The sequence below is a fragment of the Leopardus geoffroyi genome, chromosome A1 (genome assembly GCF_018350155.1).
Source record: "Leopardus geoffroyi isolate Oge1 chromosome A1, O.geoffroyi_Oge1_pat1.0, whole genome shotgun sequence".
In the NCBI taxonomy this organism is placed as follows: Eukaryota; Metazoa; Chordata; class Mammalia; order Carnivora; family Felidae; genus Leopardus; species Leopardus geoffroyi.
In genome coordinates, this window is record NC_059326.1 from 126,989,785 (window position 1) to 127,004,406 (window position 14,622).

At 39.3% G+C, this 14,622-nt stretch overlaps 1 protein-coding gene across 11 annotated transcripts in view; it reads right to left on the reverse strand.

Annotated features, from left to right (window-relative positions):
• The window catches only part of PDE4D (phosphodiesterase 4D), a 1,416,267-nt gene that overhangs the window by 45,125 nt on the left and 1,356,520 nt on the right, over positions 1–14,622 (reverse strand). For 10 of the 11 annotated variants that reach the window (XM_045493932.1, XM_045493941.1, XM_045493924.1 and 7 more), the window contains one exon: positions 8,765–8,877. In XM_045493932.1, coding sequence (XP_045349888.1) covers positions 8,765–8,877 — 113 coding nt within the window. Of the gene's footprint in view, positions 1–8,764; positions 8,878–8,963; positions 9,523–14,622 lie in introns of those variants that run through there. The other variant, XM_045493993.1, reaches the window with a different exon arrangement.

Sequence of the window (14,622 nt, forward strand, 5' to 3'; positions counted from 1 at the left end):
CACCCAAGAGCTCCCAACACGGATACATTATTATTAACTGAAGTCCACACTTTAATCAGATGTCCTTAGTTTTCACGTAATGTTCTCTTTCTAGTCTAGATCCTATCCAAGATCTCACGTTATATTTAGTAACGTAGGCTCTTAGTTGTGACAGTTTCTCCGATTTTCCTTGTTTTTGTTAAACTTGACAGTTTTGAGGAGAACTAGTCCGATGTTTTGTAGACTGTCCCTTAGTTAGGAATTACCTTATGTTTTTCTCATGATGAGAGTTGGGTTATATGTTTTTTGTAGAAAGACCACAAATGTAAAGAATTATTTTCATCAGAGCATATCAAGGGTATATACTACAACCTGACTTATCACTGGTGATATTGACTTTGATGACCTGACTGAGGTAGCTGTGTGTGTGTGTCAGGTTTCTCCATTATAGAGCCATTCTTTTTCCATACTGTGCTTTTTGGAAGGGAGTCAATATGTACAGTCCACCCTGCAGGAGGGGAGAGTTTTGCTCTCTTTCCTTAACAGCACAGAATATCTACGTAAATTATGTGGAATTCTTCTGCAAAGATTTTTCTATTCTCATTTATTTATTTATCTGTCTATCTATCAGTATTAACGCAAGGATATTTTTTATTTTGGGTTACAATCCAATAATAGTTTATTTTCTTGATCAAATTGTTTCAGAATTTGGCAATCAGAAGCTCTTTTAGTTTGCTCTTGTGTCCCTCTGATATGCTCCCATCAACGTGGGGTTTTGTTTGAGCACCTCCTTACTTTCTGGCATGACAACATGCTCCTATCTCACTTCCTGCCCCAGTTCCAGAGTCAAATATTTTCCAAGGAGTCCTGGTTTGCTGGGAGAATGGAAACCAAGATGAGGGTGCTGGGTGTGTTTGTTGCTACTGGGGTGCCATTTCTTTAGGCCTTCTCAGCTGACAGAGCAAGCAAGTATTTGTGTACATACTAGATGGTTAAGATGTTGAGAGGTGCAATGGGAAGCCATGTCCTTAACAGGATTTTCTTAACATTAAATATTAATAAGAGATTCTGTGTCTCGGTTATTTTCAGTCTCATTCGCAGGATTAATAGGGAAATACTCATACAGACTATTCTCTACTGTTTTATCTTTTTCCTAGAAATATTAACAGAAGTCCACACTTTATTCAGATTTCTAAAACCCAGGGAGTTTAAGATATTATGATAAAACTTCGTGTCAGTTTGAGGAGTTGTACTGTAAAATTACACAAAGAAAACAGAGTTAAATTACTTGAAAAGTCACTGAGAGAGAGAAGAGTCAATGAAACATTCCAACAGTATTCTTTGGTTTACATCAACATCATTAGGCCACCGTTGCCTTTTAAAAGCTCATGATAGGGGCGCCTGGGTGGCGCAGTCGGTTAAGCGTCCGACTTCAGCCAGGTCACGATCTCGTGGTCCGGGAGTTCGAGCCCCGCGTCAGGCTCTCGGCTGATGGCTCAGAGCCTGGAGCCTGTTTCCGATTCTGTGTCTCCCTCTCTCTCTGCCCCTCCCCCGTTCATGCTCTGTCTCTCTCTGTCCCCAAAAAAATAAATAAACGTTGAAAAAATTAAAAAAAAAAAAAAATAAAAGCTCATGACAAGTATAGGTATCAAGACAGCAAATAAACACGTTCTCTAGCCCTTACCTCACAAAATAAGAAAAGAAAGACACTATTAATTTCTGGATGGAAGCAAAAGACTTAACACTATTGGGCATCTACAATGTTTCTGACTCCATCTAGACAATTACTGTCTTTTAATTCATGAAATCGTCATACCAACTATTTAACAGATGAGGAAACCGAAGCACAGAAGGTAAGCTGTCCAATTTGCACCTAGTAAAAGGCAGAGAGTGAATCTAGCTCAGGTAGTCTAGCTACAGAAGGGTGCTGCAAATCCACAGACCATTCTGCCTGAGGAATGAATGTTTAATGAATGGGAGATTTCTGCCGATGAAGTCTGGCATTTTCTCCTTCAGTGGGGAGGTCCCGTTAATGGCAGAGAAGGAAAACCATGGGTTGTTTAAAACATATCTTTCTCACTAAAGATGACTCCTAAAATTGTTCTTCTTGTTGTTTAGGATATCCAAAAGTATACTCATCTGTGAGTGGTAAGCAAAATGCTTTAAAGTGGTACATGGGTGAACATTTTCTCACTTTGTCACAAATTAATTTTAATGTGTATTAAAAAGTGTATATTGGAAAAAATATAGCTGGGACACCAAGCCCATGGTTTCATAAATATCCTTGATTAAGAATGAAGCACTCAGATGGGTATTTACATTTTAAAAATACTTCAAATAAAAACTTTCAACATATAGCATATTTGATATACACAGAAACCACAAATTTTGAGCAATACTAACTTAGACTTATGACAGAATAAAAAGGTCAGGTTTTTCTTGGAAGAAATATTATGTTGTTACATTGCAAAGAATATATTACACAGGGTTTTCTTTATCTCTCTTGTTTAGTATATGCTAGGCATAGAATAAATTACAGGTTATTTGTTGAGCATGCAGTATGTGATATGCACCAAAGTGAGCTTTGCATACATTATATCGAATGCTGTCAACAACCTTTCAATTTTATTTTCCCCTTTATTATCTCCCTGTATAATGAGGAAGTGGAGATTCAGGGAGTGACACCTGTTGCCCCAAATATTAGGTCGGAAGCAGCAGAGCTGAAATGTGAAACCAAGCTTGCCTAACGAAAAAAAAAATCTATATTCTTTCCACTCTAAAAAGAATCACTGGTATACATTGGCAAGCAAGGGAGGAAGTATCACTCACATTCATCATATACAAAGTATGGCAAAACAATAACAAAAAGTCCAGAACACTAACCAATGATAACAATGAAAAATACTTCATTAAAAATAAAGCATTCTTTAAGTGTAAAGCATAATAAACCTGTTACTACTGCAGTTGGTAATCCAGTGTAACTCATTTTCTAATAAATATCACAGAAGTATTTGTTGTTTAATAAAGAAATCCCGTCCCCATTCTCAGTTAGTGTAAATAAAATAACTTCTTAAAATGTCTCTTAAAACAACTGTAAATATTAAAATAAAGGGTTGCCCATTCTCTCTATTTCTGATAAAAGATCTGAGACTAATAGTGCCAACTGAATGATCATGATTAGCCAGGCACGGCCCTACTATCTCAGCAAAGATAGGCCATCACAAAATAAACTCTAGCTATTTCCGGTTTTAAAGGGTTGGCTTCTTTCTATAAAAGAGAAAATTAGATTCTACATACTTTTGGGATAATCTGAAAATCATTACATTATCAACATTTCACATCTGCTATATGTGTGTATCTTAATAGCTACAATCTGTGTGACTCTCAGAGGAATCTTCTTAAATTGAACAATAGCATTGTCTATCATCCTTATTACTTGGGAAAAGAGTTTGTTTAATCTGACCACAGCATTTGAAAAAGTAGTGTTTTATTCTTGGTTTGAAATTTAAAAAAAAAAAAAAGGACATAGTTCATTGTGCTCTCAGGCCAAAGTCACCACTATCCTATAATTAAATCAAAATGTAATAAATGAAAGTGATTTTTCTAGTAATGACTAATTTACTGAATCACAAAAATTGGAGGTTTTTGATAATTAAATGTTAGGTATATTGAAGCTTACTGACACTAAATACTGACACAAAAATGGAGTTGATGACAATAGAGACAAATTAAGACTTGTTTTAATGTTTAGTGTTTTATTAAGTTAAACATTAAAATTAAGTAAGGGCTTTACTATTCAATGAAAAATTAAAATTTCTGTTAAAAGTATTTCCTGCTTTCTATCGTTACTTAAAAAAAAAAGCAAAAAAAGTATTTTTTTTCCTAATGGTGACCATAAAAATAAACATTCTCAATCTTCCATATTAACTTTAAGGCACTGCATATAAACTACCTAAATCTTTGCCACATCTACTTTTAATAAGTAGATGAAAAAGCAGACAGCAAACCCCAGACATTAGTAAAGTTGAATTTCTATAGTTATAGAAGATACTTTCTTTTAAAATGTAAGATTTTATGTTAGTCATCTTAACTCAACAATCCTCTTATGACACTATCAATAAATTTTAATATTTTAATGTAGAAAATATGTGTTATTTGGTATTTGCTCTTCATAAAATTAAAATGCCTTTTCAGCTTCTTTCTTAGCAAAAGTTAAACATTTATTTCTGTTCTGAGAGTTATATCCATGTAATGCTGAAATATTTTAGGGTTTAACCACTCCTATGAACATTCTGTATTCATTCCAGCATCTCTCTTGCCCAGAAGAAAAAATATCAGCAGTCACAGAACGCTCTAGTATACTTTATGTATGCACTGACTATTCAAAAGCACCAGGGGGAGCAGACAGCAGAAGAACTAAGAACAAGCACGCCAGAAAAGCAATTAATTTATAGGCAACAGAAACATGATAGAGATGTTGGTTAAAAAGTAAATAGACAAAATAAATTCCGTAAAGAGGTCATGACCACATTTGCAAAGTTGGCTTATGCATATCTAGAATTAACTAAAGAAAAACCTGAAGTCTCTTGGAAGGATGCTTGAATGCTAACTTCAAGAGACTCGCAGCTTGAAGCACGGCCGTTTCCAGCAATGCCAAGCCTCGAAACTGCCCCCAAATTAGAGAGGAGAAACAAAATATATTTTTATAGTGGTATATTTTAGGAGGAAATCAAAATGATTTTGTTTTCTCTTTTAAACATCACTGCACTCAGAGACACTGAAGGCCTTCTGCAATATGTATTATTAGGTCACAGGAGGATGAAGTGACAGGGTTCCATAGCATGATCTTTGAAAGTCCTGAAGCTTAGACTCTTGGCCTGACCTCCTCACATCCTCAAGTTACTTTCCTTGAGGGAAAGGTAGCCAAAAACACTGTGAAACTATCCTGCCTTAAGAAGGTATTTTAGCTAATAAGGTATTTTAGCTTTGCAAATTCTGTACAAAAGAATGGAAATGTTTCCACCAAGTCCATTTATGTTTAACATGCTCCAAGAATTAGTAAGTTCTGTGTTTTTAGTTTTAGAGTAAAAGAGAAAAACTATTTAGCACTTCTGTCTGGATTCTGTAACTGGAACTTAAGAAGAGACTAGACTTCTAATTTGAAGTTCAAAATGTTTATATGAATACTATACCAAAAACTGTGTATTATCTAAGCATTTTAAAATAACATAGACGTGTACTAAAGACTGTTATCTAAGGACTGCATTATAACAATCCATGAAACTTAAAATGTCAAGCAAAAATTACAACTGAATGGTAAAAAAAAAAAACAAAAAAAAAAACATATTTTGGCCAAGAAAACAATCAAGGAAGTTTTACCTAAATCTCAAATATTAATACCAGTAATAACAGGTATAGTGCCTACTATCACAAACTATTTATTAGCTAGGCTGTTATATACATACACACACACACATATATACATATACATAGTCAAACTCTTACATTAACCTTTCAAATGGATATTATTGTGCTGATCTTATACAAAGTAAACTGAAGCTAAAAAATTGAAGTCATTTTTCTAACGTATGTCAGCTAGCAAGGAACAAAACCAAGATTTAACTTCCAGGTCTGTCTGCTTACGACCTTACCAAAACCTCCCTCAACTGTAGCAATGAGGTTCCAAAGGAAATACGAACAAGTCTCAAGGAGATTAATGTGCTTATGAGGGTAAATGCTGTAGTTTTAATCACTCAAATTAAATGCCATCTGGAGTTTCTTACCCTACTTGGTACAAACATCCTACATGTATTACAGTCAACGTTGGCCTTGGCCAAGAGTTCAATAATTTTCCTGCCTTAGTAGCATCCGTAAGTATTATGCACATTACAATAGCAATCAGGAAATACAGATAGTTGCTTCTGAAGCACCATTTTAGAACTGCAAATAACTTGGATTTCTTTAATTAAGATTTTTAAAAACACAGAAATAATCTGTTAACCCAACTGGTTGAATGGGTTGGAGAAATCAATTTCCTTCTTCATAATACCCAAATCTATCTCCACAATAAATATTCTCTTTCTATAATCACTTAAAAATCATGACGTTACTAGTATTTTTATTCTGTTATTTTATACTATTAAAATAAAAAAAATCCAAGTAAGAAGAAAACCTAAAAATGTCAGGATTTTTCAAAGGCAGAAAGACAATAACCAGAAAATACTGGCTGGTTCAAAGAAGTGCATGTTAAAATAATGGATAGTAACACAACTGAAAGCCAGAAAGCAATGTTGCAGATGTATTCATTCATCCTCAAGAGATATGTGATGCAAGCTGTCACATCTCCGATTCAGACTTAGGTTGGGCATCACGGGGACCTTAAGATCAGCTGCTCCCACTCAGTTTACAGCTCATGTGGATGGGACTATTCCTGCCCTTGTTATCAAGCAGAAGGGTGACTATACAACATTCACCAAGAGCTCTTTTTTCCTTCTATGTTAATACTTTTTCACCCACAAAAAGTTTCACAAGTGTAGCATTCTTTTAAAAACGAATGGATTAAAGAAAGGAAATGGATAGCTAAGAAATTAAAAGGTTAACCAACAGCTTCAGCCAAGCTGAGTTTTTTTAATGTTAAAAATAAGTGTCAATAATCTTTCAACCACAAGACACAAACAGCTAGAATCACTACCTTTTGGAAACGTCTTTTCTCACTTAACCTGCATTTCACTTCAACCAAATAAACACACCTTTTAAACTAAATCTATAAATTAACTCAAAGTTTAATTGGGTGCCTTCGCGATGAAGATTAAAAAATATATATTCCTGTCTTATTTGGTGCCATAAAGAAAGAAATCATTTTGATCAATTACTATGACCTAGAGCTTTATTTTTTAAAATCTTGAAGTATAGATAAACTAGTTACTTGTCAGCTGCTGTCACTTATAACACATTATTAGATTTCAAGTTAATTTTTAAATTCAAACAGAGGTCTCATCATTAAGAGTATGGATTTCTGGAGAAAGTAATTATAGCTGCTCAGGATCATTTCTCTGAAAAAGTACTGTCAAATCATCTTGAAAACATAAGTAAATGTGTGCATATCCCTTGAGGTGCCTTCAGATTCTGCTCTTCTTTTTTTTATGTACAATTAATCAGACAAGAGAATTAAGAACTCAACCCCACTGCAGAATGGTCCCATTCAGCATGTAGGACGCTGAAGATACTAGGCATAGTCTACTGCTATTATGAGTCAAATTATTAAAAAAAAAAAAAAAGATTCGTACATCATAAAATTAATCAATAAACTAAGAATTTGTTAGCCAGCTGAGCACAGTGGCACCTGATACCACAGCAGGGAGTAAGAGAGCAATGATGGGTTATTCTGATGAGAAGCCATACCAAATTTCTGAGGCCCAAATAACAAAAACCAAAAACCCAAACAAGCATAAAACCCAGATTTGACCAACACTGTGCATGTGGGTTAGGTCAGTATGCTTATGGGTAGGTTAGTGCCTATAGACAGTGTGTGAGGAGTCTCTTTATTTTATTTGAAGCTAACTTTTCACTGTGAAAACAGCGCTATCTATATAAACATTGTCAACAGAGAAGACAATCAAGGGGCTGATATGCTATGATATTATAAAACACTGATTGTGGAAAAAAACAGGTGGGATAAAAACTACAATAAGCTATGGAAAAGCATCACTCGTTTAAAGATACCTGCACAAAGATAAACCATAAAATGGTATAACCTTCCTGACCTTGTAAATAGGTGGCCAAAGATGTTTAAATGTCTTTAAGGGGCAACTGTTTCTAACTGCCACACAAAGTTACCAGTTTTTACTGGTTGACTGCCTCAGTCATCTGCACCCAACGTGAATGTGCCTCCTTTCCTATCCCCTGAGCCAAATAGTCATTAAACACATACAACATCCCAATTGTTTCCTTACATAACTAAAGACAAAAAAACACAGGAATTCCAAAAAATAGAGCAAAACTGATAACACTATACCTTGCTTTAAGGCTGTCTCAGGCTGAAGGTGACTTCTCAGTCCCCCAAACTCCATTGGCCATCAAGACCAGCACTTCGGCATATGACACAAATGACCCATTGAAACATCACTGTAACTATATGACCTCAGAAAACTGGGGGTCTGTCCAAGATTCATGAAAGCAAAGGTAATGATCCTAACGAACTTTCTAACTTTCCTGACATTTCCCGTGGACACCTAAGGCTAAGTGAACACATAAAGGCTCAGTTCTCACAACGTACCCTGACATCTAGATAAAGGAGAGCTGAAGTTCTAAGTTCAGGGAACTCGGAGTGTGAGTACGGTAGGTAGTGACATCCTAGAGGTTTCACTGACCTCCAGCAACTCTATTTCCAACCTGGAATCCCAAGAATACCCTTAAGCATGCAATGCCAACGGACCCGCCTGGGTTTCTGCTGCAAGGGCAAAGTGTCACTTACAAGCCCACTGCCCTCCCATCCAAAAAAAAAAAAAAAAAAAAAAAAAAAAAAAACCCCACTCACTGTGTCCTGGGAGTACTGCAGTCAAACTATGTCAAAGTTGCTTCTGCAAAATGTTTGCTTTGTGTGGAATGAACGTAAGAGACAGGGAAGACACAGAATCAGGAAACTCCCTTCAAGGGAGCAGAACAGCCACCATGCAGCGTGACAAAATCCCTGCACGTCTTTCTCAGGACCACAGGGGCTGGCGAATTCACCGGCGTGGGAACCGCCAGTCTAGGGGCCTCGGTGAGAGGCCGAGCCAGGGCTTACCTTGTTGGAGGCCATCTCACTGACAGAGTGCCTCGTCTGCAGGGTCTCTAACTGGTCCAGACACCAGTCCAGCTCCTCCAGGGTCTCGCTGGCCAGTTTCTGGTAGGCCTCCTCTGCGAAGAGATAGGGAAAGGGGGACTCAGTTCTCAAGCGCTTCACGGGGCCGCCAACGAGTTCAAAGGGGGCCATCCTGCCGTACCCCGCCATGCTCGGACGCCCGGTGCCCGCACATGAGGGCTGCTCCTTCATAGTGCCGAGCCTGGCACCGCGGCTCAGCTAGCGGGGCGGCCGGCCTCGGGGAAGCACGGTTGCTCCAGCTCGGCGTCTCAGTCCCGCGTCCGGGGAGGGCGCACGAAGCGCGGCAGGCCAACTTTTACACGGAGGCACGGACAAAAACCTCACGGCGCGACTCTTCGACGGTGCGGCGGGCCCGAGTGCCGGCCCCGGGAGGCTGGCGAAGGGGGCGGCGCGCGCGCCTCTGGGCCAGCCCCGCGGCGGGAGCGCCCGGTCCACGGCCGGGTCTCGTCGCCGGCCGGCCCGAGCGGCGTCCCCGCTCCCGCTCCGCCCGCCGAGCCTTCTCACGACGAGAATGAATCAGCCGCGGCCGGGTGCGCGGCCACCACGTTTCCTGTTTTCTTTCTCAACTCCCCCGGCGCCCGGCGCAGCGCCGCTCCATCGCCGCGGCTTTCCGGGAACACTCCCCCTCACGCCCCTCGCGGTCCTCGCCGCCGCCGCCTGGCCCCTCCTCAGCTCCCTGACGAGGAGCCTGCCAACTGCCAAGGCCCGCCCGCGCCCCCCGCCGCCGCCTTCCCCGAAGCCCCAGTCCCGACAGCCCCGCCGCCTCGCCGGGGCATCACCCCGCGCAGCCCGGCGCCGCTCGCTTTGAAGCCGAGCCCGGGAGGCGCGGACGCGAGCGCGTGTGTCTGTGGGGCTGCTGTGGGGCTGCGCGAGGGGGAGCGGCCCAAAACCCGGCGTGGAGCGCCTGCCGCCCGGGGTCGCGCCCGCCGCGGGGCTCAGGCGGGACCTGGCGCGCACGCGCGCGCGCGCGCGCGCGGCCGCGCACCTGCCCCACGGGGACCCCGCGCGCCCCTCCCGGTCGCTCCGACTGCCCCAGCCTCCACGTCTCCACCGTCGGCTGCCACCTGCGAGGTTTCGCGGGGAGAGTCCGACGGGCGGCACAAACAAGGTTATTTAGGACCTGCGCGATCGTTTTTTGTGGGTTTGGGTTTTAGGATTCTTGAAGCTTCGTTTCTGAAGATTTAGGATTTACCTGCTTCAAGGGGACAGGGTAGTTATGGGAATAAAATTATTTCTGTTGAAACCAGACTCTTTCAGTACGCAGCCCGGCCCCTGCTAAGTACCAGGCCTCTACATTTTGGCGTGGACATAAAGAAGCAAACAAAAACAATGTTGGAGGCTTTAGAATTTACAGATTTGACAATATGCTGTATTTTCACGCTCAGAACTAAGAGTTCTCTTAAAGGAACAGCAATGTGAATGCCCATATAATATGGGCAGGTGACACATGTCCTGCATACATGCTTCCTCCGTGCTTGGGACTGCAAATCAGAGACCAGGATGATCTTGTAATGCCAAAGGAAGAAGCCTGCAAGGGTGTTTCTGCCCACCGTGCGCACAAAAAACTACAAAGGTGAGAAAATGAAAAGACCATATCCAAAGGTATCATATGGAAGCTGGTTCCATTTACAAAAGCTGACCCTAGGGACCACAGGCAGACTACATAAAAGGATCAATTGCAGACAACTTTACTGCATTAGCAAGCAGATAAACAAAACTTTCAGGGGGGAAAATAATCCAAACTCCAGAGTCGCATCTTAAAAAACGTGGTCCTTGTCAATTACAAAGACTACACTGAAAAGCTTAAGTGAAGTCTGTGAGATCCCTTTTCTTTGTCTTCAAATCTACAGGAATCGAAGGAGAAGAAATTCTGCCCTTGAAATTTAGACTCCATAAAAGATCAGTGGGACAACAAAGAACTTCGCACACTGAATCTTGGCTCCTGGGATTTACCAGATAGGTTTTAATACAGCATTTGCAAAAGTTAGAATAACTTTCAAAGTATTTGCTACATCTGCTACATGGCTCATTGTTATCAAGGATTCTTGGACTGTTTGGTATTCACTTTAGGGACTTAGGTTAAAATTTGTCTTTTTTATTCCTTTTTCTTTTAAGCACCAATCTCTATAAATATATACTTTAGGTGCACCAACAGCTGCCTAAATCTTGCAAGGTAAATTAAAGAGTAAGACTGGACCTTTATTTCCCCTAACAAAAGTAACAACCTTAAAGACAATTTAAAATAATAAATATAAAGTATTTTATCTGTGTAGCCTTTCCCTGATTATAAGAATATAAACATATTAAATAATTCTTATAAAAATGGAAAAAGAGAAACATGACACAATGTAGAAAGTCCCTTGTAATCCCATACCCTAAGGATCACAAACAATAATTAAGCCTATGACCATAACACAATTTCATTTTACTTAATACCTTCCATATGCAAGTATAGAATAACCTAGTTGAAATGGTAGTATGTCTACTATATGGTTTTATTTTGTTTTTGCTTTTTTCCCCCTCTACTGCATAAAATAAGGATGCAGGACATTTAGAAAGGAAATTAACTTATTTTAGGTTGAGTTGTCTATAGTAAGCACATCCAGTGGGTTAGAGATGCAAAACCATTGTTCATTGCCATCTTTCCAGTCACTGGCAACATACAGAAGCCAGGAATCTTCTCTCTGCACCTCTAAGGGTTGGTTTTCCATGTTCCTCTCCCTTCACTCCATATCTTTCAAAGTCTGAGCCCCAAAGGGATCTTCCCAGCATAAGTAATCTCCTCATCTTCACCAACTTCTCAAACTTTTCAGAAATACAGGTGTTGGGCATAGCTGAATGTGGTGCCACATATTAAATTTCAGTATTTACTTTTTAATCATCACGGGGGAAAAGTAATTCAGTCAAGTTTCAATGCTTCAAGACATCATACACTTAAATATGGGACTTGACCTTAAGAAGGCAGAATAGCAACAAGAGGGACAACTTATTTCATAAGATCTACTTTATGTTCATATCAAAAATTAGCCATTTTGACAATCAGCATTTGGGTACAATAATAGTGTGGTACGCATGTATATGTTAAGTTCTACCCACTTCTGCATGCATTGTATAAATCTAGAGAGTGGTCACTACCTACCAATAACCAAGAAAATAATTACTGACAGAGCAAAGAAGTTTGTTCTATAAAACTGTTGTTCAAATAAGGAATTATTGCTGATATTAGCATAGAGCTAAGAATACTACTTTTTCCAAATTCCTAGGTTTATAGGTAATATGGCCAGCCACAATTTTTAAGGATCATTATTAAATCTTAACTTTTAGGAATTTTAACCCCAAATGTTCTAAGACATCGAGTGACTGACCTTTTCATCCCCACTAAAAAAACCTCACTGTGGACTTGCCAGCTATCCTACAGGAAATTGAGTCACCATACCAAACAACACACCTAAACGTCATCGACAGCTAGCAGGACAAAAACAGTGACCTAGTTTAATTTTGGATTTTACCAAGAACATACACCGCATTCATTAATAAAATGCTTTCTCTCCAAAGTATTCAGTGTGGCACTACTTGAAAACACTATATGAGAGGTTTTTTTTTTTTTTCAACCATCCAAAATCTTGCTAAGTCAAGGAACCGCAAGGAGAAAAATGCCCAAGCAACAACTGTTAGCTAAATCCCATCAAGGCTAGGAGAGGACTATCAAACAGCAACAGAGAAATAGCTTGAGCTCTTGGAAGTCCCCTCCTACAGCAGTGCTCGTTTTTTGTTTTTTGTTTTTTGTTTTTTTTTTGGTTTTTTCAAGCCACCCCTGAACTATGTCACACCCCTGTTTCTGCTCAGGATCTTCTGTGAACAAACAGTCCTCAATTCTTGCAGGGCAGCACTAGGCTTCCGTCATTGTGATGCAATCAAGGGTTCCCCTGACACATGGCCTGAAACAGTGCCAGGGGCTCCCGGAGAAGATGCTGAAGCAGCAGCTTCCTTTTGAAAAGGGAAAAAGTCATCGCCTCAGAGCCACAGCAGTTAGCTAGAGGCTGAGGTGGTTTTCTTGGGAAACATTCAGCCAATTACTCTTCTCCACGACTTACAACAAAGCTGACAATTGAGATGAAAGGATCCATTCTAACTGATGTGTAATTGTGTGGATATTGGTTCTTTTTTATGGCCAGTATTTGAATGATTAAAGGTCCATGTAAGTTAGTGATAATTCCTAGACAGGCCTATCGGTGTAAATGAAGAGAACAGGTACAAAAAAAAAAATCACTTTGGGTACCATTTGTTTACATTTAATTAAAATATAAATATAAATACTAACAGTTGATTCAGATTTTTGTTAAAAAGAAACTTCACTAAATATCTTCAGAAAGCAAATACTTAAATACATGTATCTTCCTAATCAGGTCCAGCTTCTCCCATCCTAATTCCCACCAAAATTCCCTCTTTGTTCCTAAGGATGGAGTTAATAGTGTCAAAAGTAGGTAGAACTGGAGGAAAATGATTCCTATATCACCATGTATTGCTTCAAGGGAGTTACTCCCTGAGTTTGCTACAGTAGAAGATTTGTCCAGGTTAGCTCTAACTTTTGCTGACTTATGTTTTTTGTTTTTTTTTTTTTCCTTCTATACACTTTATCTGATGGGAAATACATGAAGGGATTGGATTCACTTTCAATGTATACATGTAACAGGTTGAGCCTTGCTAGTAGGCAAGCTGTTCTCATTGCCAAGTGTATTACTGACATCAAGTTCTTGTTTTGAAGTTTTTTAAAATCTTATGAAATATATACAATTTCACTTAGTACTTCCAGAAACCTCCAAAGGGAAGATGTACATGGTTTTGTGAGGTTTCTTTTTTTCCTTTGTCTTCCTACCATCTATTGTTGTTTTTTTTTTTTTTTTCTAATGCCACCTAAGGCTCTAGTAGAATTTCTATAATGAAATAAACACAATATTAGGTTTCAATTGACTTCTACAACCAGCAGTAATTCAACAAACATTTGGTTAGCACCAACTATGTGTCATGCACTTTATTAGAGTCTATAAAAACAAGGTGACTAAAAGAGTGTGTCCCTTATCCAAGGAAAACCTAGACTTTGACATTGGAGATGATTTAAGCATACTATATTGTAGAAAGCATTCTGAAAGGAGATAGCATGTAGGCTATTGGAGAATAAAAGAAAGCTATTTAAATACACCATTCCCTGACATTTACAGGCACGCAATAAATATTTGTGAGTAAATAACCAATAAGTACACATGTATTATGACAAAAAGAATATTTCTTTGCAAGTAATATTCAAGCAGTAATAGTTTCCTGGGTATGGTTCTCTAGATATATTCATCTCTACCTATCTCTTAAGCTCAGTCTACTGCTTTCTACCTCTCCCACTTGTCTCTTTTTAAAGAATGTCAGGAACGGGAGTGCCTGGGTGGCTCAGTCGGTTAAGTGGCCAGCTTCGGCTCAGGTCATGATCTCATGGTCCATGAGTTCGAGCCCCGTGTTGGGCTCTGTGCTGACAGCTCAGAGCCTGGAGCCTGCTTTGGATTCTGTATACCCCTCTCTCTGCTCCCCCCTCTCCTCACTAGTACTCTGTCTCTCAAAAATAAACAAATGTTAAACAATTTAAAAAAATATAAAGAATGTCAGGAACTAACATTGCCAGAACTTTGGTTAAGTACACCATGGTGTCTTTCTGGAGAGCAATGTTAATATGATACTTAAAGTGATAGATATGGTAATACATACATAAAATGATCTTTACAAAATCAAAAGAA